At 42.5% G+C, this 25,235-nt stretch overlaps 1 protein-coding gene across 4 annotated transcripts in view; it reads right to left on the bottom strand.

The window, feature by feature from the left end:
* The window catches only part of ZC3H12C (zinc finger CCCH-type containing 12C), a 74,463-nt gene that overhangs the window by 36,555 nt on the left and 12,673 nt on the right, over positions 1 to 25,235 (bottom strand). For all 4 annotated transcript variants that reach the window (XM_082682492.1, XM_082682493.1, XM_082682494.1 and 1 more), the window contains exon 2: positions 154 to 902. In XM_082682492.1, coding sequence (XP_082538618.1) covers positions 154 to 902 — 749 coding nt within the window. The remainder of the gene's footprint in view (positions 1 to 153; positions 903 to 25,235) is intronic.

The raw sequence follows: 25,235 nt of genomic DNA, 5'->3' as shown, positions 1-25,235 counted from the left end.
AGACCAGAGGCGACACAGCTAGGACACACGTAGGCCAGCGCTGTGATGCGGGACCATCTTGACCTCTCCCGCCGCCGGGAGAGAACCGACGCCGAAGCGAGCAAGCCCCCCGCCCCCAGGAGGGGAAGAAGGGGCACGGACGGCCGCCCTCACCTCATGGCCACATTGCTGCCGTCGATGACCACCGGCCTCAGGTTCTCGCCGTCGTCCGCGAGCGGCTCCTGCATCGGCGAGTCCGAGCGCTGGGACTCCAGGGACGACGAGTCCCGCGGCGCGCTGGGCACGGCGCTCGCGGCCGGCTCGGCGTCGCTCTTGTTCCCCAGCTTGACCAGCTCTCCCAGGATGTCGTTGATCAAGGCGTCGGTCCCGAGCTTGTGGAGCACGAGCTGCACCTGCTCCTCCGAGTAGCCCAGCTTCAGCGCAAACTCCAGCTTGGTCTGGTACTCCCGCACCGCGTCGGGGGGCTGCGCCGCCTCCCCGCACGCCGCCGGCGCCTCCGCGGGCTCCAAGTCTCGCAGCAGGTCACTGCGTGTCAGCGCGCGGGGCTGCAAGCAGGGGGACCGGCACAGCTGTCTGTGAGTCTTGGTCACCAAGCACGGCTCCACCGACACGCGCAGTCGTTCGGACTCGTTATCAGAATGTGCGCTTCCGTCCGAGTCGCCCGAGCTCGCCTTCCCTCCCGGCGCGTCTTTCTCCTCCTTCCCCGAGTGCACTTGATCCATGGTCGGCTTCTCTACCATCGACCACGGCACGGGTGCACTTGAGTGCGGGTCGGTGCTCTCCACATAGAGGTGGCCGAGGTCGTGCCCCAGATGATCCTTCAAGCCCATGAAGCTGTTACGTGTACTTGACTCCACTTTGCTATTTTTTCTGTATTCCTGAATGCAAAGCACCCCGTATTCCTAGAGAAAAAACATGTAAGACTCTTAGAATTTTGGACTGTTTCATTTCTGTTCCCATAAAGAACGTGAAAGTACACTGCCAGACCACGGAATATGCAGCGCGGTGGTTTCTCTCCATCTCCTCAGCCCTCGCAACACCTTTGCCCCAGATAGTACCATGTCCTGTTTTCCAGATAAAGAAGTTTGGAAGTAGAATGCCACGTAATCCCTTTAAGGCAACAAAGAAAGTAACTAGTGGAACTGGATTTTTTTTTTTTTGAACCCAGTTTTGAGTGACTTTTCCCATTCTATCGTGCACTTCTTGACCTTTGGTGGGAGAGATCTCTCCACTGTCAGAAAGGCCAGTGTTTCAGAGCGACACCTACAATATTGCCGAAAAGCAGGTTCTAGATGAACGGTGATAGGTTATGTACATTTTCTCTAAAAGAATTCATAAACATTTGTAAAGAGTATTTGAAGGGAAAGCCATATGGAAAGAAAGGAAAACGTTAACTTACTATACTTGAAAGACTGACATTAATTTGGATCAAGCTTAACAACAATCTGAAGACATTCCAGACAGAATTTAGGTGGAGTGCTAACAGAGCACAGGTGACAACAGTCAACAAATTCCAACAGTCAACAAAGAACTAAATAATCACCGAGCGAATTATACTCCAATTAGCAGACAAATAGTTTTGCCCTAACAATCCTTATTTTGTGGATACAGAACATAGTATCAGAATACACATTTTAATGGGATGTTACCCTTACTAAGGGTCAGGGACAGTGCCATCTATTTCATTCCAGGGGGGAAAACTCCTTTATTCTCTGCACATTTACAGAAAGCAGAGAAATGGTACAGTTCACATGAAATTAACAGCAATGAGTTAAAGTACACTGAATACATGTTATCTTGATTTCTGAATCTAATGTAAGAAAATACTTCTGGGGGTATCTGGGTGGCTCAGTGGGTTGAAGCCTCTGCTTTCGGCTCAGGTCATGATCCCAGGGTCCTGGGATCGAGCCCCCGCATCAGGCTCTCTGCTCCACAGGGAGCCTGCTTCCTCCTCTCTCTCTGCCTGCCTCTCTGTCTACTTGTTCTTTGTCTGTTGAATAAATAAATAAAATCTTAAAAAAGAAAATACTTCTGTACTACATCGATAATTAATTACCCACTATCCGCATTTGGTTAAAGAGTCATCTCCTCTCCTACTTCGCCTTCCCTCCCTCCCACAGGAATGCTTTTACGGTTTAAAACACTTTTGCTGTTTTGTCAATTTTCCTTAAAGTCTCTTGGGAATCATTGCTATTTCTTGACCGGGAATAGGTTAGCAAAATAAAATTATTTCTGCCCTTGTGTTTCAGCGTGAGGACATAGTCACATGAGCAGTTTACTTCCTAGGGCAACCCCGGGGTTCCATCCAGGGATAACGGCAGTCCGGCAATGGGAGCCAGACTTCAGACAGTCATAGGACACCTATTTAAATAATCTAAAAAAGCAAACTGCAAAAACATTCTATTCTAAAGCTCTTATTTACACTAGGAAGGAGCTATTAAATAAATGTTAAGAGAAAATGCTAAGTGTTTTTCTAAGGAGTCACACATCTGAATGCATCCTTGGTGAACTTATTAGGGAGGGAAATATGGCTCCATAATGAAATAAATGATATTAAGTGTGTTAAACACTCGAGAATAGAACATGGGATCTTTGGCTTGATAACACCGCATTTAAGATCTCCTCAGCGTAGAACTCCACATTTTACAGGAGTTTCTTCAGGTTGTATCCCTTGAGAAGACAGATAACATTGTCCTCGTAATACAGCGCTGATGACTTTTAAAGCAACATCGAGCTCTGCTGACTCCAGACAGCACAGCCGATAAAAAGAAATACTCCTTAGGAGAGCTCTCCATACATCTGCTCTGTGACGGAGCTGTATCCATTTCAAAAATTTTTTTTCCTATTAATATGGATATGCACAAGCCCAATAATTTAGAATTCGAGGAAGGGATTTTGAAAGCAAATCTTTACACTCCGTGATTTATTAACTACTGTAATATACTGACACCATAATGCAAGTAACAAATCACAACAGAATCCTAATGAAGGGATACAGTTAAAAGGAAAATCTGCACTGTGGCCTGCGCAGAGCTCCCCACCAAAAGTATCTCGAACAAGGAAAACCTATTGGAAGCCGGGCTGCCTGGCAACCAGAGGCTGGTTGCTAAGCTGCACTCCTTTAACACGCCACCGTGAATGCCAGCCCAGTGAAACAAGAATTTGGTATGAACAAAAGCCTATAAAAGAGACTGGGACTTAAGTGCGTCTGGTTTACCCTCCGAGAACAATGAAGCTGCCAAACCAATCTGGAAGCTCCGACATCATTGTTCTGTAAACCCCACAGTCTGCTCCGACCGCAGGAAGTGTATTTAATGGGCAGCATTTCTGATCTCCCCGGAAAAGTTTGGGTTTTGCAGAAGTGCTGCTGTGAGATAATTCTTCAAGATAATGAGTCACTGACCAAATCCCGGACTTGAACTAGGAAATATTATTTTAATAATGGGCTCAAGTGTTTTCCTTTTGGACAGTTTCAAACAAGATGAATACTGCATGAAAAACACAGCCACTGGGGAACATGGACATGAAATGTTTAGAGAATAAGTGAAATTATTCTTCATTTTCACAGCATTCAAGAAACAAAACCAAATACTACAAAGTTTTTAAACTAAAAATTATCCACGCTAAAGATCTCAATCTTTCTCTATCACTTCAGTCTAATAGAAAAAGAAGTGTTCATGATAGTGTAAATCTGCTCTACTGTATCACTTTCTTATATGGCTATAATATAGGGAGGGAAATTATGAGATTACCAACAATTTGCTTTTTATAATATTAAACCAGAGAAAACTCAATTGTATACACCAATGTATTTAGTGAATACCATACACTTTTAACTTGTAATTTACAACTCACCAAACTATCGAAACTATGGAAGTAAAAAGTTTATAGTCACTGGGCTAACATGATTGTTAATACTGACTCTACCCTACTTTAAAAAAAATCAACATCTAATCTAGTTAGGTACCATATTTTTTCTTTTAAGATACTCTAGTTAAACTTCTTCCCCACACTGACAGGACTCTCTTCATGTTCTGTACCTCACTGGTTACATGAGAGAAAGTTACCCCATGTCATCTTGTCCACAACAAGCAGTTAAATAGTTATTTTTAGTTCCAATCGATCAATAGACTAAATATGAAATAGTACAAATATGGGCAAAGGAGTTCAATTACTAGGCCTAGATCATCTCTGCTACATAATCCAAATCTGAAATAACCTTACTTGTTGTGACCGGATGGGAAACATTTGGTTTTTAAAACTTCAATCTGAAATACTTCTTCACTCACTTGAGATCAGTGAAACATTGCCCTGACTTCACATGAGACTTCATTTTTTTCCCCCACACTACCTTGAAATCACTCAATAAAAAAATTAAACACAAGTCTTAGGATTTAAAAGCTAAAAAAAATATTTTCATCGGCCAGTACTTGTCAAAGTAATGTCATGTGTAAAACTTATGAGGTATTATTATAAAAAATCTCAGGACAAAGAATAGTAGAGAATCTATTTTTGTTCAGTGCCTTAAAAATGATCAATATAATGTTGAAAAAGATAGCAAAGACTCCAACAACATCACCTAATTTATTATTATAAGTAAGGTAGGAAATACTTTTCTCCTTAATTTCCTAATCATTTATTAGACTCCTAAGTTTTGCATTTACTCAAATGCCAATGTATGCCGGTCGTCTTTAAATTAATCAACTATTAACTGATAAGGATAATTCTCATTTCATGAAGCAGCAGCACAGACAAAATGTCACACCCAAAACAAGTCGGTGTTTATATTCCCATAGTTATTAAAAAAAACCCTTACAAAACTGCAAAAAAAAATATGGCTTAACTTTGAAATTTTATATCAGGAATCCATTGCAATTGGCCTTTACACACTATATTCATGAACACAGGAGGCACTGGGCAAAAATATAAATAGTCTGAATGCAGATTTCTACACTTACAAAGCTAAAGATTCCCTCCAGATACTGTACTGGAAACGAAAATAATTTTTCTTGCTAAAGGCTTAATAAGTTAAAAATCAAATAACAGTTCTTGAAAAAGACCCAAATTTTCATGCTAATCTTGTAGATGATGAGGTGTAACCAATTATTTTAATTGTCAAAAGAAACTTTGTATTCGCTGAAAGCAATATGCTCATTTACTAGAAATTTGTTGTAGACACACAAATTCCCCCATTCGGTGAGATCTCTGAAAGTTCTCATTAGATGACTTGGATCATCCTTCACCTCAAATCCAATGGGGGAAAAAATTTTTTTTTATTTCTAAAGAGCCTCATATCAATTCATTAGGAATATGAAAACACGATGTTGTTAAATCCATTTGTTTGTTTGTAAGGTAAAGTTACAATGCCATAAAGTGGGTTCTGGTTGTTATCCAAATGGCAATACTAGGAGAACAATGAAAATAAAATAATGAATATGTAATAAATACTACTGCTGTAGTCTCCGTGTATTTAATTACCATTGTATTTCAGGGAGTGCTGTTGTCTGCATCCCTCCGGCTAACAAAGGAAGGATGGCCCTTTGAACAGATTGGTTAATGCTCTGGGGCAACAGATGTCCTCCTGGAACTGCAGGAGACCAGCAACTGGTGGCCTGCCCGTCTTCTGAAAACTTTCAATAGACTCATGCATATGTTCACACAATAGGGCATGTGGTAGAAATGAAAACCTCTTTTTAACCCTTTATGCTCGCTCTTTCCCTCCCAACTGACAGATGAAAGTCTTTGTCTCCTGCTTTCCCCATCACAGGACTCCTGCAAGCAGTAGTTTTGGAATGACACCTTCAGCCTGATTTTTGAAACGAAGGCAGAGGGAGGAAAACTAAAAGATGGGAGAAATTAGAACTATACGTGACTGCCGAAACTGCAGGTGACTGCTCAATCATCCTGTTTACAAGTAACAGGCTGTCCAGAACCTCTACCTGCGCATCAGTCTGTCTCCCCCAAGCCAGATTTTTAAGACAATGGAAACATCTATCACATCTTACTACCGGTTCACAGCGCACACTTGAAGAAACACAAGAACGTGACAAGATAAAACCCAAATTCATTATTAAAACATCAGAACGTGTCAGAACTCATCCTTAAGGACCAGATGATCACATGCCATGCCTAACGCCGTGCAAATGTTCCCGAGGCTGTCACTATTGATGGGGCTCCAGACCTAGGTCTGCAGAGAGAATTTTCCTGTATCTTGGCACCATGTAACAATGGGTAGCCTTCCATTTCAGGTGCTTCCTGTCCTTCAGAGTTCAAATTAATACTCTCAAGGTTTAGCAAAGTTTAGCGGGCGAGGCATGAAGTAGCACAGATACTCACGTTCGCAGGAAAATACAAAGACATTGGTTTCTGTAGCAGCTTCAGCAGTAAGTGGCTCCTTAACACAGTTTTAGCTGCAGACTTGCAGGCAGGCAGGAAGAACAATGAATAGCTGAACAGATGGAATGGCAGTGTCTTTGCTTAACCTATTACCGAGTGGAGGAACAGCCAATCGTGGGCCAGAGAGCTCACAATTAGTTGGCCGGGCAGATGCAAGCCAACCTCAGCACCCTGGGTCAGGTTCGCAGGTTTCTAAGATAAGCAAGTTGATGTCATTCCCAGGGTCTGCCCCGGGCAGCGTGTGTATTCAGGAGGGGTGCGCTTCAACAATAGGCCAGACAAAGCCGACTCGCAGGCAGCTGCTCCCTGGGAGCCTGTCATTAGGCAGCAGGCTGCCAACAAGAAACACCTGGCTTGGGCAGCCTTCGGCTTCTCCTCCTTGTTTTTCATGTGTTGAACAAAGAAACCAATTATATTTTGAAGTCGTAAAAGTTGCATGTTTCCAAAAAGTTGAGGCTATCTTCCCAGTCTATTAGCTTGGGGGTTTTGAGGAATAAAGAACAGGAGGTGTGTCAGAGTAGCAATTCGCTCCTGCAGTAATCCCTTGTCTTAAATGAGACAGTAGTGAAATGGGACAGAAGGTTAGAGAACAACTATTTCCCTGGAAAACACCAGGAAATCCAAAATACTTTTAGAGATTGGTTAATTTGTTGCAAGGCAATAAAATGGAAAAAAAAAAAAAAAAAAGAGAGAGAGAGAGAGAGAAGGAAAGACTGCAAAAGACAAAGGTTTAAGAGCTTACAAACAGAATTTAAGAATGTTCATTAAAAGCAGAGCATAGCTTAAGAAGATAAAACTTCAAGTGTGGTCCCACTGTGTGCCCAATGTGTCCTCTGACTGTACCTTTAGATAAAACCATGTAACTTCAACCTAAACCCACCTACAGCTCACCTTATGCATGTCCAATAGCAATGTAAAATTCTTTTATTATGGATTCTATTTACTCATGTCACTAGACAAAGGCTTATGTTATGTTCTAAGATACAACACATTATGCCTGTTAAAGGTATTTGATTTTTCATAAAATTTGTTCAGATGTAATATTCAAATTTCAGCTCAGGGACAAGTTAACTTTATGAAGAAGTAAGGTGGTTTGGTTTGTTTGTTTGTTTGTTTTTATTAATAAGCCAAAGCCAGTCCCCTCCCAGAGGAAGCTTGTCCCTCCCTGTGCCCCCCACCCCCTTATGGCCAAAGTTCCAGTATGATTTATGAGGCTAAGCCTCATATGATTTATGAGGCTAAGCACTACTTGCTTGTGAGGGTGGCATAAGTTGCAGGTTGAGCGGCCTCTGATTATTACAAAAGTTCAATCAAAATTTAAACACCATTAGATGTTGCCAAAGTACCTCCGGCTCAAGGGAAAGGAAAAAGACTTCTCCGGCCGTTCTGCGACCTACTTCGGGGAGAGAGCGCCCCCAAGCGGCCCGCACCGGCGCGCCTGCACGTTCCACTCCCCTGCAAGGAGAAAGGCGAAGGCAAGAGTTGCTTTTACAACTTTGTGACACAGGCTGAATGATGCGGCTTTTCCAAGCTACAGGATTGGGGTAAAGCACCCCAAACCATCGGAGGCCATCTCTCTTTACACGTACACAAACACCGAGGCTACCCACGGTAAGGGTGACTTGGGAATACTTGGGGAGTGATAGGAGTTGTTGGGACTCCTAGCCACTGGGGACTTAACTGTGCCCACTCAAGTGTAAATGAGATTTTAGAAGGCCTACTCTACATCGTTTAAATTTTTCGGTTATTTCCCAGAAGAAAACATCCCTTATGAGTATTAAAAGCCTTAAAAAAAAAAAAATCAGTTACCAGAAATAAAATGAAAATACAAAGTATGCTTTAGATCACCATTTGTCTGCATTTTTCCTCAAAAGAGCTTAATATTTTATGAAAGTATATCATTCCCAAAATGTTAGAAAAACCTGTGAAAATATTTAACTGAATGTCATTATTATTAGGTCTGCACGGCACACTAATTTCTAAAGCAAAACTCTTCTTAATCTGCCAAGGGTTGCAGGAATGTTTCTGCATTGGTTAAGCCTATGGTCTGATGTCAGGAGCCCATTAAAGATAAAGCATCTTGAACATTACAGTTTATTGCAAATTAGAAGGTGAACTATCCAGAATTCAAATGTTATGTCTTGGGTAGCAAGTAAAATGAAGAGAGTTTAAAAAATATATATATTTTAAAAGTAGTGTGGTGGTATTTCTTTTTGAAATTTCACGAGTAAAAGGAGTAAGAAATATAAATCCAGGACAGATAGTGAGTAAATATACTCCTTTTGGTAAAACTGAGTTTGATTTAGTAAGATAAAGATTAAAAATGTACATTAAATGCAAAGTGATTACAACAACTGAAACCTAATAAAGCTTAAGCTACGCAGGGACGAGAGAGACAGTGAGGTCCATATTTATGAATTCATATTCAAACTTGCTTGCGTATAAAAAGTAAACTCTTTTAGTATGAATAGAAAGTCTTCTCTTCTGCCCTGGCTTTTCTTCCTTCTCTTTATCCCTTGCTACTATAGTTACTACTTTATAGCTTTAATTCGAGAGGAGGAGGAGGAGGAATCTTCTCACTAATTCCTACCACTGGTGAACACAAAGTAAAGAAAACTACCCCCGGGCTCAGCAGGAGGCCTGATCTCTAGCACAGGATTAGGCTTTTTTGCAAACAACAAATAAAGGCAGTGATCTGAAAAAGCTAATCAGATCCTGCTGTGGTATTTAGACTGTCTTGGTTGCTGGTATTGGATAATGTTAAGCACATTAAAACATCTGTAGGTGAAGAGCCCGTCTGGCTTCCCTAGTCACAAGCCCTGGTGCACTTTCCACCCCAAAGCAAATACAAGCAAATACCCTGGGCTGTTTGGGGCGCCGCAGGAGAGGGCTGAGCATGGTGTGCTCCCGAGGACAGGAGTGGGACACGGAGGACAGTGTGGGGTTCTAGCGGCACGCGGACATCTGTCAGTGCCAACGCCGTGTCTAATGTCAAGAGCTTCGACCACGTGAGAGGACCTTGTCTGTTCCCTGAAGTCTGAATGTGAACACGTGGGCTTTGCTGCCGCTGTCAATTCTCTTCATCACTGTGACCCAAGCCCAATTCCTGGTACCTTTCTCTTAATATGGCTCTGCTCCCCCCATTAATATACAGGCTCTCCCGATCCGAACAGTAACACCATGGAAGCAAAATCGTTCTATCAAATTTCCCCAGCTGTCCCCCGAAGGTGGAAAGGTTACAATTCAGCAAAACCTATTACTTTTGAGAATTAAAAACAAAACAAAACACAACAAACACCAATAAAAACCCTAATTTATAGCCCTAATTTATACACACAATGTAAGAGAATGGAGCAAAATCCATCAGGGAGTTAACAGGGGAACAACACTGCTCCTGGGCAGTTTTATTTCTAAGACAGGGTGAGCTTCTCCAGGAGCCCGCAGCTATTTGCACTGTTCCTGCAAGCCCTCCATGGAGGCTGCGGCCAACACTCAGGGCAGCTGCAGGCTGAGGGCGCTCCAGCATTGAGAGGATGGCAGGGCTCCTCCCTGAAGGTCTCGCAACCAGACTAGCCTTGGTTGGTGCAACTCACATCCCCACCCCCCCAACCGGGGCCTTACCCTCCTCCCCAGAGGAGGACTTACTACTTACTGGGTGGGTGAGCCTGGGATGTAAGCAAAGCCCTGCCCCACTCCTGGGCACTTTTCTCCTTGGGATCTGCTAGTCTGCCTTGCACCCCACCACCGCCTGAGGTTGGGCGGTTAGAGCTTTCTAACTTGGAAGATTCAGTGTCTTTAAGCCCTTTAAAAGCTGGGCTCTTGTCATGTCCTGCAACAATCCCACCAAAACCGAGCTATTCTGATGTCCATCTGCCTGGCTCCTTTGTCTATTTCTCAATTGGCTCAGAACTAAGGCAGGAAAAACACCCCCTTGAACAACATTGAACAAAAGTTTTGCTATAAAGGACTATTACAGAAAAAAAGTGATAAAAAGACTTACATAAATTAACTCTGACCAGACCCCTTCTAAAACACATATGAAGGGAAAGGTTAAAAAAAATTTAAAAATCCTGTAACAAAGAGGGAAGATGATGTTCCTCCAAATAAAAATTCTATGGGTCTGACAATCTCTCAATGCCACATCAATAAAAGCAAATACACCCCAATTGTTTTTAGGGTTCAGAGACAAATACTAAATAAATCCACAAAAACAGTTATTTCTTCCCAGGGGTCCAAAAAGAAAAACTTTTCTGCAGTCACTTTAAGTGATAAGCCACAGCATAAGACTTCAATTATTTCCCAGTATTAACTTCTCATTCAGTATTTTAAAAAATTCATTGAACTAAGTCTTTAGAAAGATGATCTTCAATTCTCATTAAACTTGTAAATAATCAAAGAATTTGAGAAAAGCTCAGGGAGTCCAAAGGACATCTGAAATGCCGATGAAACAGGCTACTTACTAAAGCAGCTCGTGTGTAAGGGAGGAAGGGAGAGAAAATTTATGAGGGAAAGAGGCCATAAATGATTTTTAAAAAGAGGGATAGAAAGCACATCATCCATACTAATAAAACACAGTAATATTAAGTATACTGAAACTGAGGAAAAGCTGACCAAAAGCTTGTAATCTTACATAAAATATAGACGAGACATTCTCTGCATTCTAACAACTTAATGACACTTTGCCTCTTACAGTAATGGTAACATTCGCAACCTCATCATCGAAGCCTAGGAAGAACTTCTCTCCTGATATCACAGACCTATGTCCCACAGTCCACGTGCCATCCCTCGCTCCCCCCTTCCCCGCCATGTGTGCTCATTTGCATACATCAGGCTCTCTCTGGGCTGTGCAGCCCAGCTGAGGATGGGCACGGGGCATGTTCTTTAGGCGTTAAATTATTCTACTTAGCAAACCAATTCAAACACTGCTTGGCCAGGAGTGCTGTGAAAAGACAGACTGGCAGAGTCAAGCTATAAAGAGGAAGTATCAGATAGGTTACAAGAAAGCTCTATCATGAGGTCCGTCTCTTCTTACTAATGGTCTAGAAGAGTGTGTAAGCATGTACCGTGTACAGGAACTCAGGAAAGAAAAGCATGGCATGCAATAAAAGATACAAAAGCAACTACAAACCAACTATGACCCAATGAAAGTTCTCGATTAGGAGTTCCATCGAAATTCTCCCTGATAATCAAGACAGAAATAGTGCCTTACCTATTAATTCTTTATGAGATGGTGCAATGAATTGCTTGGGTTAGTACTTCCAGTGGCCCTCACACCAGTCATTTTAAATTCCTGCACACGACTGGTTTTAGATGACTGTCCTGGTGTGCAAGAAACGGAAAACCACTGAGAGGCTAACACAACATATGGTTGTGTTAGACGATGCTGAGCGAAATCAGCATAGAGGTTTATAACAGAATTTCTCTTTATAGCCTTCTATTCATATCAGAGGGCGATGTAATAATTTTGATATTAAATTTAGATTTCTGAGCAGTGAGGACAAGATTCCTCCCAAATACAAATCATCATATACTATCATAAGTTAAATTTAGAACCTGAATCATCCTGAACAGCTGCCAACCCCATTCGACTGTAAACTTGAACAAGGCAGGGATTCCCGGCTCTTGTTTTCGGAGGTGTCTCCAGGACCCTGCAAAGTGTCTGACACACAACAGGCATCTAACAGGTATATGCAAAAAACTGATGGCATTCCCATACCTCAGTCAAAATCCCTTATTCACTCTTTCCTTCACGTAACCCATATTCTACCCAAACATGATTTGTGCAATTTGGTTGCACACTAGAGTCATCTGGGGAGATTTAAAATACACTGATGCCAGCGTTTCATACCTAGAGACATGTATTTTTGGACTGGCCGGGTGAGTCTGAGGTGTACCCAAGTTTAAGAAGACCAGTGACCGTTCTTCTAAAATATCTTCCTCCACAGCGTCGCGTATTAAAAATCCCACCCGTTAGTCCTGAACATTCAGCCAAGACCCAACTCTGCCAGGAAGCCCTCCCTGGAACACGGTTAAATTTGTCTTCGGATTATTGGAGTTTCCAGCAGGGCCTGGCACACGGCCAGGCCTTGACAAACGTCGGAGTGATGGATAATTCTGGGAGCAGAGCGCACAGAAACGCAGTATTTATTGAGCGAATGGTGCGGGGCTGGTCCTCATTATTTGCAGATTCTGTATTTGCAGATGTGTAATGTGCAAACGAATACCCGGTGCCTGACTCCATCGCCGGACGTGTGCGGAGGCCGACCATCAGGGCTGCTGGGGGACACCGTCCAGCCCAGGCTGTGGGAAGCAAGGCTTCCCCCTCCTTGGCCAGCGCTCACCATCCTCCCCCACCCCGACTTCAGAACTCTTAGAGAGCTCCCCTGTAATTTTTAATACCAATTTCACTCAGCAGTCGGACACCTCCTAGGGGCCAGGTGCTGGGGACACAGCAGGAAGGAAGCGAGTCTTTCTTTTTGTCACCAAGCTCACAGTGCAGTGGCAGGGTGGGGTGGGGTGGGGAGCGGGGACAGTATGAGCAACGCACACGAGTCAGGTGATGGCGAAGACTGCAAAGCAGCTGAGTCCCAGAAGCCTTGTGTGATCAGGTGAGATGTGTGCGGAGACCTAAAGGAAGCAAAGGAAACGTGCCTGGGAAGAGGGAGGATAAAGTGTGAAGCCCTGATGGGAGAGTGAGTTTGTGGACCAGCAAGGTGGCCCGTCGCACTGGGTGCAAGCGAGCAGGGGGAGGAGACAGAGGGCAGGAAGGCGCACTCAGGAGAAGCGGTCACGTGGCGCTCCGGAGGGCCGCGCTTCCCGGACTTCACAGCGTGTGCATCCTGAAGATCTTGCAGATCCTGATTCAGAGTCTGGGGTAGGGTCCGAGATGCTGCATCCCAATAAGCCCACGGCTGATGCCATTGCCCTTGGCCCACGGACCCCACAGGGAGAAGCAAAGCTGAAGGTCACACTAAGGCTCTGGCTTGTATTCGGCGGTGGAAAACCTTCAGAGTTTGAGTAGAGGGAGGGATAGGACCCTCCTTTATAGGAACGTCTGTAAGCCTGGGCTCCTTCCACACTTCCCGCTGGGTCCCATCGCTCTCCCCGTTCGGTGCGCGTACCAGATATTAAGACCGTAGACTTAGGGCATATTGGGAACCTTGCGTGTGCAAGTCTTCTTTCCCTACATGTTTTCTCCTCGTTTTCATATATTCATCCTGGCTATTTTTATACATACATGCTTCCAGATACTTTAGAATTGTTTTGATGGATTTTAACTAAAAAGCTGTTGGGAGTTTGACGGAGACCATGCTGCCCTAATACTTCTTAAAAAGCGCTCTGAGTTGCTCAACTGTTTCACCAAGAACAACGTGGTACACACACAAATACTACTCAGCCACAGAAAGGGATCAGATCTTGTCACTTGCAACAACGTGGATGGACCTGGAGGGTATGATGCTAAGTGAAATAACTCAAAGAAAGACACATACCATATGATTTCACTCGTGCAGAATCTAAACCACAAAACAAATGAACAAAACGAAATAGAAACAGACTCACAAACAGGAACCAAACTGGTAGTTACCAGACACAGAAGGGTTCGGGGTTGGCAGGCAAAATAGATAAAGGGGATTGGAAGGTGCAAACTTGCATCTACAAGATAAATAGGCCCAGAGATGTTGTGTACAGACGGGGAACGTGCTCAGGGACACGGCACAACTGTGTATGCTGCAGACGGTAGCTAGACTTTCCGCAGGGGTCATTCTGTGACGTTAAAACATATCGTATCACTATGATGTACACCTGAAAATTCATAGGATGTGGTTGTAAATTATTCTTTAGTAAAAAAGAACTTACTGAAATTTTTTCTATCTTTCAGTACAGTTCTCTAGATTTCTTCACAAGAGACCTAAGTTTCTTACTAAGTTTGTCTTAAAATATTTTCTTTTGTTCTTGCTGCTGTGAATGAAGGTTTCTTTTTCCTTCTCACATTATATTTACTGACTAGTTACTACATGTGTCCAAAAGGTTATTATTTTATTCACATACAGCATTAGTGAAGCTGGTATTTCCGTGAAGTCTCCGTGTCTCTATCAGAGCTTCGCACAGGCTCTGGGGATCTCCGGGTATCTCGAACAACATAAATCATCAGATGGCCTCCTCCCTATCAATTTTTATATCTTTTACTCAATCCTTTTGTCTAATTACACTGTATTAATGGCTATTTTGTGTTGTTCCCAGTGTCGATGGGAATGCCTCTGGGGTTTTATTATTAAGCTTTATATGCCTTGTCCGTTAGGCTGTACACACACATAGATAAATAACATACACATACATCACCTTGGGCCAGTCTACCTTCCCAGACCTCACTTTTCTCAATTGTAAAAGAAGAAGAAGGAAAAAAAAAGAGACAGGATATGGTTGTTTGGAAACCAAATGAGCTAATAAATAAAAAAAAAATTTGGAATGAAGTCAGACACATAGTAAGCACTCAGGAAGTGTTGGCTATATGTAACTTTATGTTTACATATATATCTATACAAATACACACCACACTGTACAGAGCCTTTGAAAAGGTCATTTATAGAAATACGTTTTCCTCCTACATGAAAGATTTAGGAAAAAAATTAGGAATGTGGATAGCAGTAAGAATATGATCATATTTTTTTTGAGAATTATTGTGAATTGTGAACACTGTGAATTCTATTAATAGACTAATAGAGAAATACAATTATATTTTGAGATGGTTTCCCCCAAGAATTTTTATATCAATAATCGTAAGACTGGCTTATCACTCTCCTTAATGTATTTTCTTTGCCATAGTTGCGCACCCCTATTTTGAGGTTAGAAAAGGGATATGGTATTTCACCCCGACTTTTTCTCAGTGACAAAACAGTTGCTCAGTGCACCAGACGGAACTTGACTAGACCGGGCCACGCTTTCCTGCAAAGGCACCACGAGGTCTAGAGATCTGATTTAGCCCCTGAACCTGACAATAAATCCCAGGGAAGCGTCTACTCCAGCACGGGGCCCAAAGAAAAGAGGATGACCAAGAGGAAGAAGGCACAGATGGATATAAAACCCAACACTATACCATACCCTCTTCCAACAACTCAGCAAACTGGACAAGTTATTTAATTGCTGTGTCTCGGTTTTAACCACGAGAAAATGGGGATAATACCCCAATGGCAGAGGGTTGTTATAAAGATCGAATGAGTTAATATACTTGGTAACTTAGAACAGTGTCTGGCACATAGTAAATACTTAAAAGTATTATCTTAAAGTTTATAGGAAAAGTGGAATTGTACAACCAAAACCCCCAGAAAACCTGATTTTCATTGTTTTATGTTCTCCCTGATGTAATTCTAAAAGTTTTCTCTTTAGACAAAAAAGAATGTGGAGGCAAAGGCTACGTTGGTGTCCCGTTGGTGTCCCGTGAGCTCTTCTCACCACGTATTTACACAACCAAGAACTCAAGCCACTTGGGAGTTCAAATGCCTCAGGCTATGCCTTTGTTCACGATCTTGTCACACGAATCTTGTTAAATTAATAATTTAGGGCAATGCTTCTCAGAGGGAAAGGGGGGGTAACATTTAGTTTGGAAAAGCCAAACATACTGAAGGTGTAAAGGTCACGAATACCTTGGCCAGTGGAGAACAGCAGGAGATGCTGATGGAAAGCCGAGAAGGAACATGGACATCAAAGCCAGTGATTCAGAAGAAAAACACTGGTCTGACAGTGGGCAGGAGTAAAGGGATGAGAGAGAAAATGCAAATATAATTAGAAAAAAAGAGAAAAAAAAGAAAAAGAAAGAAAGAAACAGTGAGAGACACCTGAAAGGAAGCAAGGAATTTTCTTGTAGAAAATGAGACATTTCTTCCAGTTTAACAATGGAGATGGTGGGCTGTGACAAATTATTTTAAAATAAATGGCTCTCGATGAGGAGCAGCCATCCCTCCCGCCTCTCTCATAACGTAACTTCATTATCATTTTAATTTCCAGCCACAGAACTCTCTCCTCAAGTAATAAATTGCTACACGTTTCTGAGTTTGCTCTCTCCTAAGATCCAGGAGTTATTAACTACTGAGAAATTAAAGCCATGATGATTTCTCCCCTTAAATAATTGCTATTTAACAAAATCTTCTTTGAAATAAAGAGATTTCTTATGACGGAGGGATTTTATCGAGAGTAGTATCATTAATTATAGAGTACCTCAGTTCTTAGGTCATTTTTATATATAAATGTTAGCTAGTTGATCACATTTCGTTTTAAGACTGTGTACATTTAAGCAGTGATACTGTGGTGTCAGGTACAAAAATAGCAGCATGTTCTGTGATGACCCAACCCAACTGAATGAGAGTTTCAGTCAGTTCACCATGAACTGATGTGCTCACTGAAGAACCGTGTATTTGAAAGTCAAAGGCATAATGCTGAGTGTGAGAGACAGTATAAACACGCAGACAGGTGCTACCCTAAGGAGTATAAAACTGTACTAGGAAAACCAGATAAATGAACATCTAGAAAGTAGAGGGTATATAAAAATTAATGCCACTAACAGCAATATCAGTCCGTACAGGAGACAAGGACATTGGCTATGGTGTGAGGTTTGGAGAGGTGACACGTAAGCTGAGTGGAGATGGTTGGCGACAATACAGCCCCAGCCGGACTATGGTGTACGCGTCTGTGCTCAGGGGAAGACAGGGAGCATCTTCTGTTCTCCCGAGAACAACAGGATCAAAGGCCCAGAGATGTGAGAGATAATAAAATATGCAGAACACTGTGTGATTAGTACTGCTGTTGAAGAGGCTAGAAAGTCAGGCTGTAGCTAGTTCATGAAAAGTTCTGAACGCCAGCCATCCCAGAGTTTCAACTTTGATACTGGGAAACCACTGAAGGTTTTTTTAAAAAGGGAACAGTAGAGAACACAGGTAGTAATGTCTCTGACATTGGTCATAGGAGTATTGTTCTAGATAATGTCTCCTGAGGCAAAGGAAGCAAAAGCAAAAATAAACTATCAGTACTACATCGATATAAAAAGCTTCAGCACAGCAAAGGAAACAATCAACAAAACTAAAAGACAACCTAGTGAACCGAAGAAGGTATGTGCAAATGATATGTATGATAAAGGGCTAGCATCCAAAATCTATAAAAAACTTACACAACTCAATACCCCAAAAGCAAATTAGCCAACTAAAAAATGGGCAGAAGACATAAATAGACATTTCTCCAAAGACATCCAGATGACCAATAGACACATGAAAAGATGCTCAACGTCACATCATCAGGGAAATGCAAATGAAAACCACAGTGAGGGATCACCTCACCTGTCAGAATGGCTAAAATAAAAAACACAAGGAACAACCAGTGTTGGCGAGGATGTGGAGAGAAAGGCATCCCCATGCGCTGTGGGCAGGAATGCAAACTCGTGCAGCCGCTGTGCAACACAGTATGGAGGTTCCTCAAAAAAGTTAAAAATAGGGCTACCCCACAATCCAGAAATCACACTACTGGGTATTTACCCAAAGAATACAAAAACACTAATTCAAAGGGATACGTGCACCCTGATGATTACGGCAGCATTGTTTGCAATAGCCAAATTATGACAGCAGCCCACGTGTCCATCCACAGATAAATGGATCAAGAGGATGCGGGGTCTATAAATAACGGAATAGTACTCAGCCATAAAAAAGAATGAAATCTTGCCATTTGCAACAGCATGGACGGAGCTAGAGGGCATAATGGTAAGTGAAATAAGGCAGTCAGAGGAAGACAAATACTTTATGATTTCTCTTATATGGAATCTAAGAAGCAAAACAAAGGAAAAAGAGACAAACCAAGAAAGACTCTTAACTCTAACGAAAACACTGCTGGTCACCCGCGGGGAGATGAGCGGAGGACGGGTGAATGAGGTGATGGGGATGAAGAAGGGCACCTGCCCAAGGAGCACTGGGCGGTGTATGGAAGTGTCGCATCGCTAAAGTGTATACCCGAAACTAATATTACACTGTATGCTAACTATACTGGAATTAAAATTTCAAAAGAGAATGGCATCTCTACCCACAATTTAGAAAGGTAATGGGGAACCCCTGAGAGTTCTGGCAATGTGAATGATGTGTGTGTGTTTTTTAAAAGATTTTATTTGTTTATTTGATGCAGAGAAAGAGATCACAAGTAGGCAGAGAGGCAGGCAGAGAGGGAGTGGGGGGGAAGCAGGCTCCCTGCTGAGCAGAGAGCCCGATGTGGGGCTCGATCCCAGGACCCTGAGACTATAACCTGAGCTAAAGGGAGAGGCTTAACCCTCTGAGCCATCCAGGCGACCCTGATGTGTTTCTAACTGTATTTTAGGATGATAAGTCCAGCTGCGTTAAGTTTGGGGGGGGGCAATAAACTAAAAGAAGAAGCATTAGGAAGGTATTATAATAGTTCAAACAAAAGGTGACTTGGTATCTAAAGTTATGTAGAGGTAGCTGGGTAGCTCAGTCGGTTAAGAGTCTACCTTCAGCTCAAGTCATGATCCCGGAATCCCAGGATCAAGCCCCGCATCAGGTTCCCTGTTCAGTGGGAAACCTGCTTTTCCCTCTGCCTCTGCCTGCCTCTCCTCCTGCTTGTGTTCCCTCTCTGTCAAATAAATAAAATCTTTTAAAAAAAGTTATGCAGGGGAAAAAAAAGAAACAAGATATATTACCTAAGATAGAGCCAATGGATTTATACAAAAGAGGAAAAGGGAGCACCTGGGTGGCTCAGTGGGTTAAGCCTCTGCCTTTGGTCAGGTCATGATCTCAGGGAGCCTGCTTCCTCCCCCTCTCTCTCTGCCTGCCTCTCTGCCTACTTATGATCTCTCTCTCTGTCAAATACATAAACAAAATCTTAAAAAAGAGGAAGAGGTAAAATAAAAATATCAAAAAAGTATTGAAAAATGGATGGCATCAAATGACACAAATATATTGTATCATGACCGAGAAGACAATGCTGGATAAAGGCGTTTAGCGGCCCGGGACGGAGCTACTTCAGTGAGTTGAGGAGTGGGGCGGACAGCAGACAGTCTTCACCAACCTTCCAGACCGCACGGCCCTTCTGGACTCCTGAAGTTCACAGACCTCACTCTAAAGACAGGCTGCTAAACATGTAAACCAGAAACACGGGGGGCACTACAAAGAAGCCAAACAGAGTAAAATACAGTCATCAAGTTATGTAAAAACTGTGATTTTAGTGACATATATATATATTTTTTATGAACACATGGAAAGAACAAGATGAAGAAGCCGTTCTCGTAACTACCGTGATTTTGAAGTAGCTAGAAGCAAAAATGGTATTTTGGAGAATTCACTTCAACTGTGACATGACAGGGAAACATTTTTGGTTTCTGCAGGTGGGAAAGTCCTATGTGCTATTATTGACACTGGATTTCTTACTCACATTCGGAATGGAGGGACACGCGAGACTTCGAGGAGAGGACAGGAATATAAAGACGCACATTTTTCCCAGCCAACATCACAAAAGGCCCACGGGTCCTCGGGGGAACCAGAGAAGGCAGATGACAACTCCCACCTCGGTGTGGGGAAGAGAAAAGGACAGCACACGTCTTCTTTTCGTAAGTTAGGCAGGACAGGCGCAGGGTAAAGATATTGGGGGAGGGGGCTGTTAGGGAAGGAGAAGGTTTTTTTCTTTACAAAGTGTAAGCCCGGAGAATGAATTCGGTGGGGCCAGGGAGAACAAAGGTGTGCACATCGTATATGGATGAAGTGAGGGGAAGTCTGCTGAAACCACCCCAACTCTGCAGGCTTTCCCTCTGTGCGACCCAGGGGGCCAGGGCTGCCAGGAGTCAGGACCAGAAGTCAGGAAACGGACTTGGGTGGGGGGGGGGACTGGAGCGGGGGGGGGGGGGGGAGAAACAGGACTCGTTTTCTTTGCTCTCCCGCCTCCTCTCTGGATCCATCTACGACCTCCTGTCCCAGCCCTGGAGACACCTACAAGCTTAATGCTGCCATTCGGTAATCTCCTATAAAGATGCCCCTCAAGTAGCTCCTTCCAGACTCCCTCCACCCAAAGTCAAAACGCCCAGAGAAAGATCAGTGAGGGGACTGGGAAGCTTACATGATTAAAATAATTATGAAACATCTAAGTGTGAAGGATTCCTGAGGAAGGGGTAAAGGTGCAATGAGTATTAGAACAACAGCTTGTTAAACCAAAGGACTACCTAGATAAAGAAACTGATGAAAGACCATTCAGTGTAAGACTGTTAACTGCACCGTGGTCCTGCTTCCTTGTCCCTGCACCTTTCCTCCTCTGAGGTGTGTGTGTGTGTGTGTGTGCACACGTGTGTGTGCGTGCAGGTGCACACGCATGGAGAAAAGGGGGTGCAGGGAGGACGTAATCAGCTTACTCAGTTTCTCACTCTTAGGAGAGTTTCCTAACCCACTTGGTCTGGTAAACAGAGAGCTACCTTACTGGAAAGCGAAGCTTGGGCGACATTGGAACCAGTCTTTCTAAGATGAATCACTAATCTTATTGGATTTCCAGGACCGATGATTTTTTCAGTGATCATACAAAAAGCTGAGAAGCGGCTATCACACAGTAGAAGGAAACCAGCTCAGGATTTTGGTCAAATGGAAATCCACGTGGAACCGTCCTGCTTAGCTGAGGTGTCGGTCAACAAATTCGCGCTCATAACTACCGAAATGCACAGAAACTTCACTCATTTGCTACCAAGGTGGGAAAGAAACACTTCCAATCTGCCTGTTGTTCTGAGGAATGCTGAGGCCCGAGGCGCAGCCCCCCGCAGCACACTTGCCCAACCTGCATTCTGGCTGTCACCCCGGCTCTCCAGAGCGCCTTCTCCACCTGCCACGGCTTCACTCAGGTGCTCTCGCAGCTCGGGCTTGTCTCGAGGCTAAGCGGCCGCTGCTAGCCTGGTACCCGCCGCCCAGCCGCCCAGGCCGGCTCCGAAACCTCCTACCTTGACCCAAGCCACAGCCTGTGACATCGGCTCTTAGGAGCAGATTCCTAGTGTTTCTTCAAAATCATACCTTAAACATGCTCCCTGTGCTCTGAATCTAGTCTCTGACTAAGGAAAGAAAATCTCGGTGATCTGGGGACACGGTGTGGGCTTCAGATGTCCCTTGCTCCCTGCAGACATCCTCTTTCCGAAGGGGAGGGTGTGCGGACATGGGGCCCGACGGGCGGCTCGCTCTTCAATGCCACCAGAAGACACCCGAGAACACAGAGCAGTCGGGAGCTCACCCGGGAATTACAAAGGCAGCCATCTGAAGCACTTTGTTCTCCATCAGAAACAAGGGTCATTTGTTAATTTCTCACAGGAATCACTCGAAGTGCCACTGTCCCGCATGTTCAAGAGTGTGGAGTAACGTCTATGAGTCTACTCTTCCTCTTGGCCAGTTTATTCATCCCTCCCATAAACAGGTCGGCAAAGAACAGTCGATTTTTATTTCCAAAGCTTCACCATCTTGAGGGGGACGGTAGGGAGGACTCAGAGGATGCTCCCTGTCACATCTTCTGCTGGTGAAGAGCATGGCGAGGACCACGGGGAAACCAGGGCCACTGGCCCGGCCCCGGCCCCAGGAGGTCCTGACACTCACAGAGGAGGGGGACACACCAGGCCTGCAGATCCAGGAGCTGAGGGGTCCCATTGAAGGAAATCGAATACTTCTGCAACAAACTGCGCGATTGGCTTATTCTGAAAGTTAACACCATCCTATCTTCACACAAAGATGAATTGTCAGAAATGATTGTCAGAAAACCTTGACAATCCAAGGCATTAGATTTACTTCTCTCATTTACTGGCTTGTAATGATGCTGATGGCGTCAAACTCTGGGGTTTACACACGCATTTAAGCAACAACGATAATAAAAATGACCCTTATCTCAAGTACTCAGAGTAATTCACCACAGGCGGCCTGACTTCAAAGTTGAGATACAGGCAGACATTTGCACTAGAAGACCGCTTTCAAGGTATTTAATAAAAACCGAAACCTAGAGAATGGAAATATACTCTGGCCATGATAAACAGAGAGGAGATAGCAGCAGATAGCCAAAAACAAATTTTAAAAACCAGTATCTAAATTAAACTTCTCTTCCAAAGAACTGTATAGTTAAAGAAAAATAAGAAGTAAAATTATAAGCTAGGAGATGTGGCCAAACTGATACTCAAGGAAAAATTAATCGTACAACTGTATTTAATAGAAAACAAGAAATCAAGGAATTAAAGATTTAAATTGGGAAGGTTAAAATGAGCAGGCAAACCAAATAAAGGTGAACAAAGGAATATAATTTAAAGCAGAAATAAATAAACGAGGAAGCAAGAAAGAAAAAGCAGAGGCGGTTAATAAAATGGAGCTGGTTCTGAATGCACGAATGAATAATGAATGTCCTAAAACTGTGACCAAGAGGTGGAGAGTTCTGCATCTACCTCACAAGACAAAAGTAAAGTTCAATGAAATGGAAAGGATTCTCCTCATAAATCTTCATGCCAATAAATTAGGAATCTATAATGAAAGCTGACCTAAGAAAAGGTTACAAGTGTTAATACCGTGGAAGAACACTCGGTGATTTATAGCCTCTATTCCATTCCTGAGAAAGGATGCTCTACCTATAGTTTCTATGGGTGCACTAGAGCAAAACCTCAAAGCATCCAGCTTCACTTCGATTATTTTAGGGCACTGGAAAACACGGGACATGTGTCAGTGGTTTAAGAGGCTAGCATAATTCTGCTTGATGAAACCTTCAAAGATGGCTCAAAAACTAACCAAATATATGCCTAATCTTACGTATACTATCCACAGAAGCTCTACAAGTAAGAAAGGTAAATTACATGGCGTATTTACATTGTAATGATACACATTAACAGGTGGACTTTATTCCATGATAATAGATATTTCTCATATTGAACAACCTTTTTTTTTTAAGATTTTATTTATTTGAGAGAGACAGACAGCCAATGAGTGGGGGCCCAGGAGGAGGAAAGGGAGAGGGAGAAGCAGACTCCCTACTGAGCAGAGAGCCCGATGTGGGCCTCAATCCTGGACCCTGAGATTGTGACCTGAGCTGAAGGCAGACGATTAACCCACTGAGCCACCCAGGTGCCTCTGAACAAATTTGTTCATCCATAGTATGTATCAATGAAAGGCTCATGCACTGGATTGCTTATGGAAGAGCAAAGAGGGACCTGAGCAGTCAAGAACTTCTAGATTTTTGGTTTGAACAGCTGAGAAGAAGGTAGTAACACTTAATGAAGTGAAGAAGTCTTGGAAAGAAAGATTTGGAAGAATAAAAATTGCTTTAGATAATTTTCATTTCAGATACCAATAGCTATACAAATGGAGTTGTCCCAAGACAGGTGCATAAAAGAGAGAGCTAACCATTTGCCAGTGATAGTCATTGGCAAGATGACGGCATTTTAAAATACAATAATGGATGGACGGAAGACTATAGAAAAAAGGAGAGACTCCAGGACCAAAGTTTCAGTAACCCAATGATAGAAGAGTCCACCCAAATCTGCGAATACCATATTCTCATCTAGCGCATATTACCATACTTGGTCATCTTTTTAGACATGCTAAATTAGAGCTTCAGTGCGAAATCTATTTAATAAAAACCTTATGACCTCAGAAGGTGGTTTTCCTGATAACCACTGAAAACTTTGGGTATAGTAGCACTGTTTTGGGGGGATTTACAAATTATTTGAATCTTTTTTGAGGGGAAGTAGTTTTCAAACACTGCTCTAAAAAATGCCTAACGATATGAACTTCATTTATCTGCAGTGGTTAAATATGAAGAATACCATGCAGCTAATTATCCTTTTAAATGCTTATTTTTAATGACACAGGAAAACATACTGAATGAAGAGAAATAACCAAAATACATATGCACACACATTTTTTAAAGGATGTGTTTGTATTGAGTAGAAGATTTTAAAAATAAAAACACTGATACCAAAACTATCTCTAGGTGAGAATTATAGACGATTTTCAGTATCATTTTAGATATTTTTCGGATTCTAAGAATGAGATAAAGTGTATGTTTTAAGTAAACTAAAATTTAATTTTAAAAGATAAAATGAAGTAGTCAAAATAATAGAAATGTAGTTTAGAAAACATTTCCCCTGTTTTTTCCCAAGCATGATACTGCCAATTTTAACATACGTTTATGCCCCTGACTTTTATGTTGCTTAAGGTACTTTTCTATCTTAGCAACAGCAGAAATGATACCTACTTTATCAAAATAGATAATTTACTGCACATTTTAAGCCTTTTAAGTCTATACTAGTCATTTAAAATTACAGCAAAATTCCCAAAAGTATCTAATACATAAAGATCACCATCCCAGTGAGGCAATTAACAAAAATGAGAACTCAAAGGTAAGACAAAAAAATGTCTAAGGCGACAACAGGGAGAAAGCCTCAGCTACACGGGAAACCAGCTCCCTGTAAGTACACAATAAAAATGAGCTGTAAAGTAAAAGCCAAGATCTGAAACAGACTAAGTCACAGAATAAGGATAAAAATAAGCCCACATAATTTTGAATAGTAAATGAGTACAGATGACTAAGAACAAAGAACAAAAACTAATTTTAGCTTCACCCTAAAAAACATGAAGTAATAGATTTGAAAGCCCTTTGGAAAAAAATCTAAAATATAAACGGACATATTAAAAGCAGTAACAGTAAACTTGATCTCATAGGATTTTTAGATCTGGTAATCCCAATTACTCAGGACACAATCTAGAGCGTCTGAATAAGTGGACAGAAAAACAAAAGAGACAAAGTCTCTGTCCAATCAAATCAGTGGATACTGCTAAATCATTTTATAATAACACCCAGTGTCT

This window comes from Mustela nivalis (genome assembly GCF_964662115.1).
Source record: "Mustela nivalis genome assembly, chromosome: 9".
Lineage (NCBI taxonomy): Eukaryota > Metazoa > Chordata > Mammalia > Carnivora > Mustelidae > Mustela > Mustela nivalis.
This window is presented reverse-complemented; position numbering and strand designations above follow the sequence as displayed.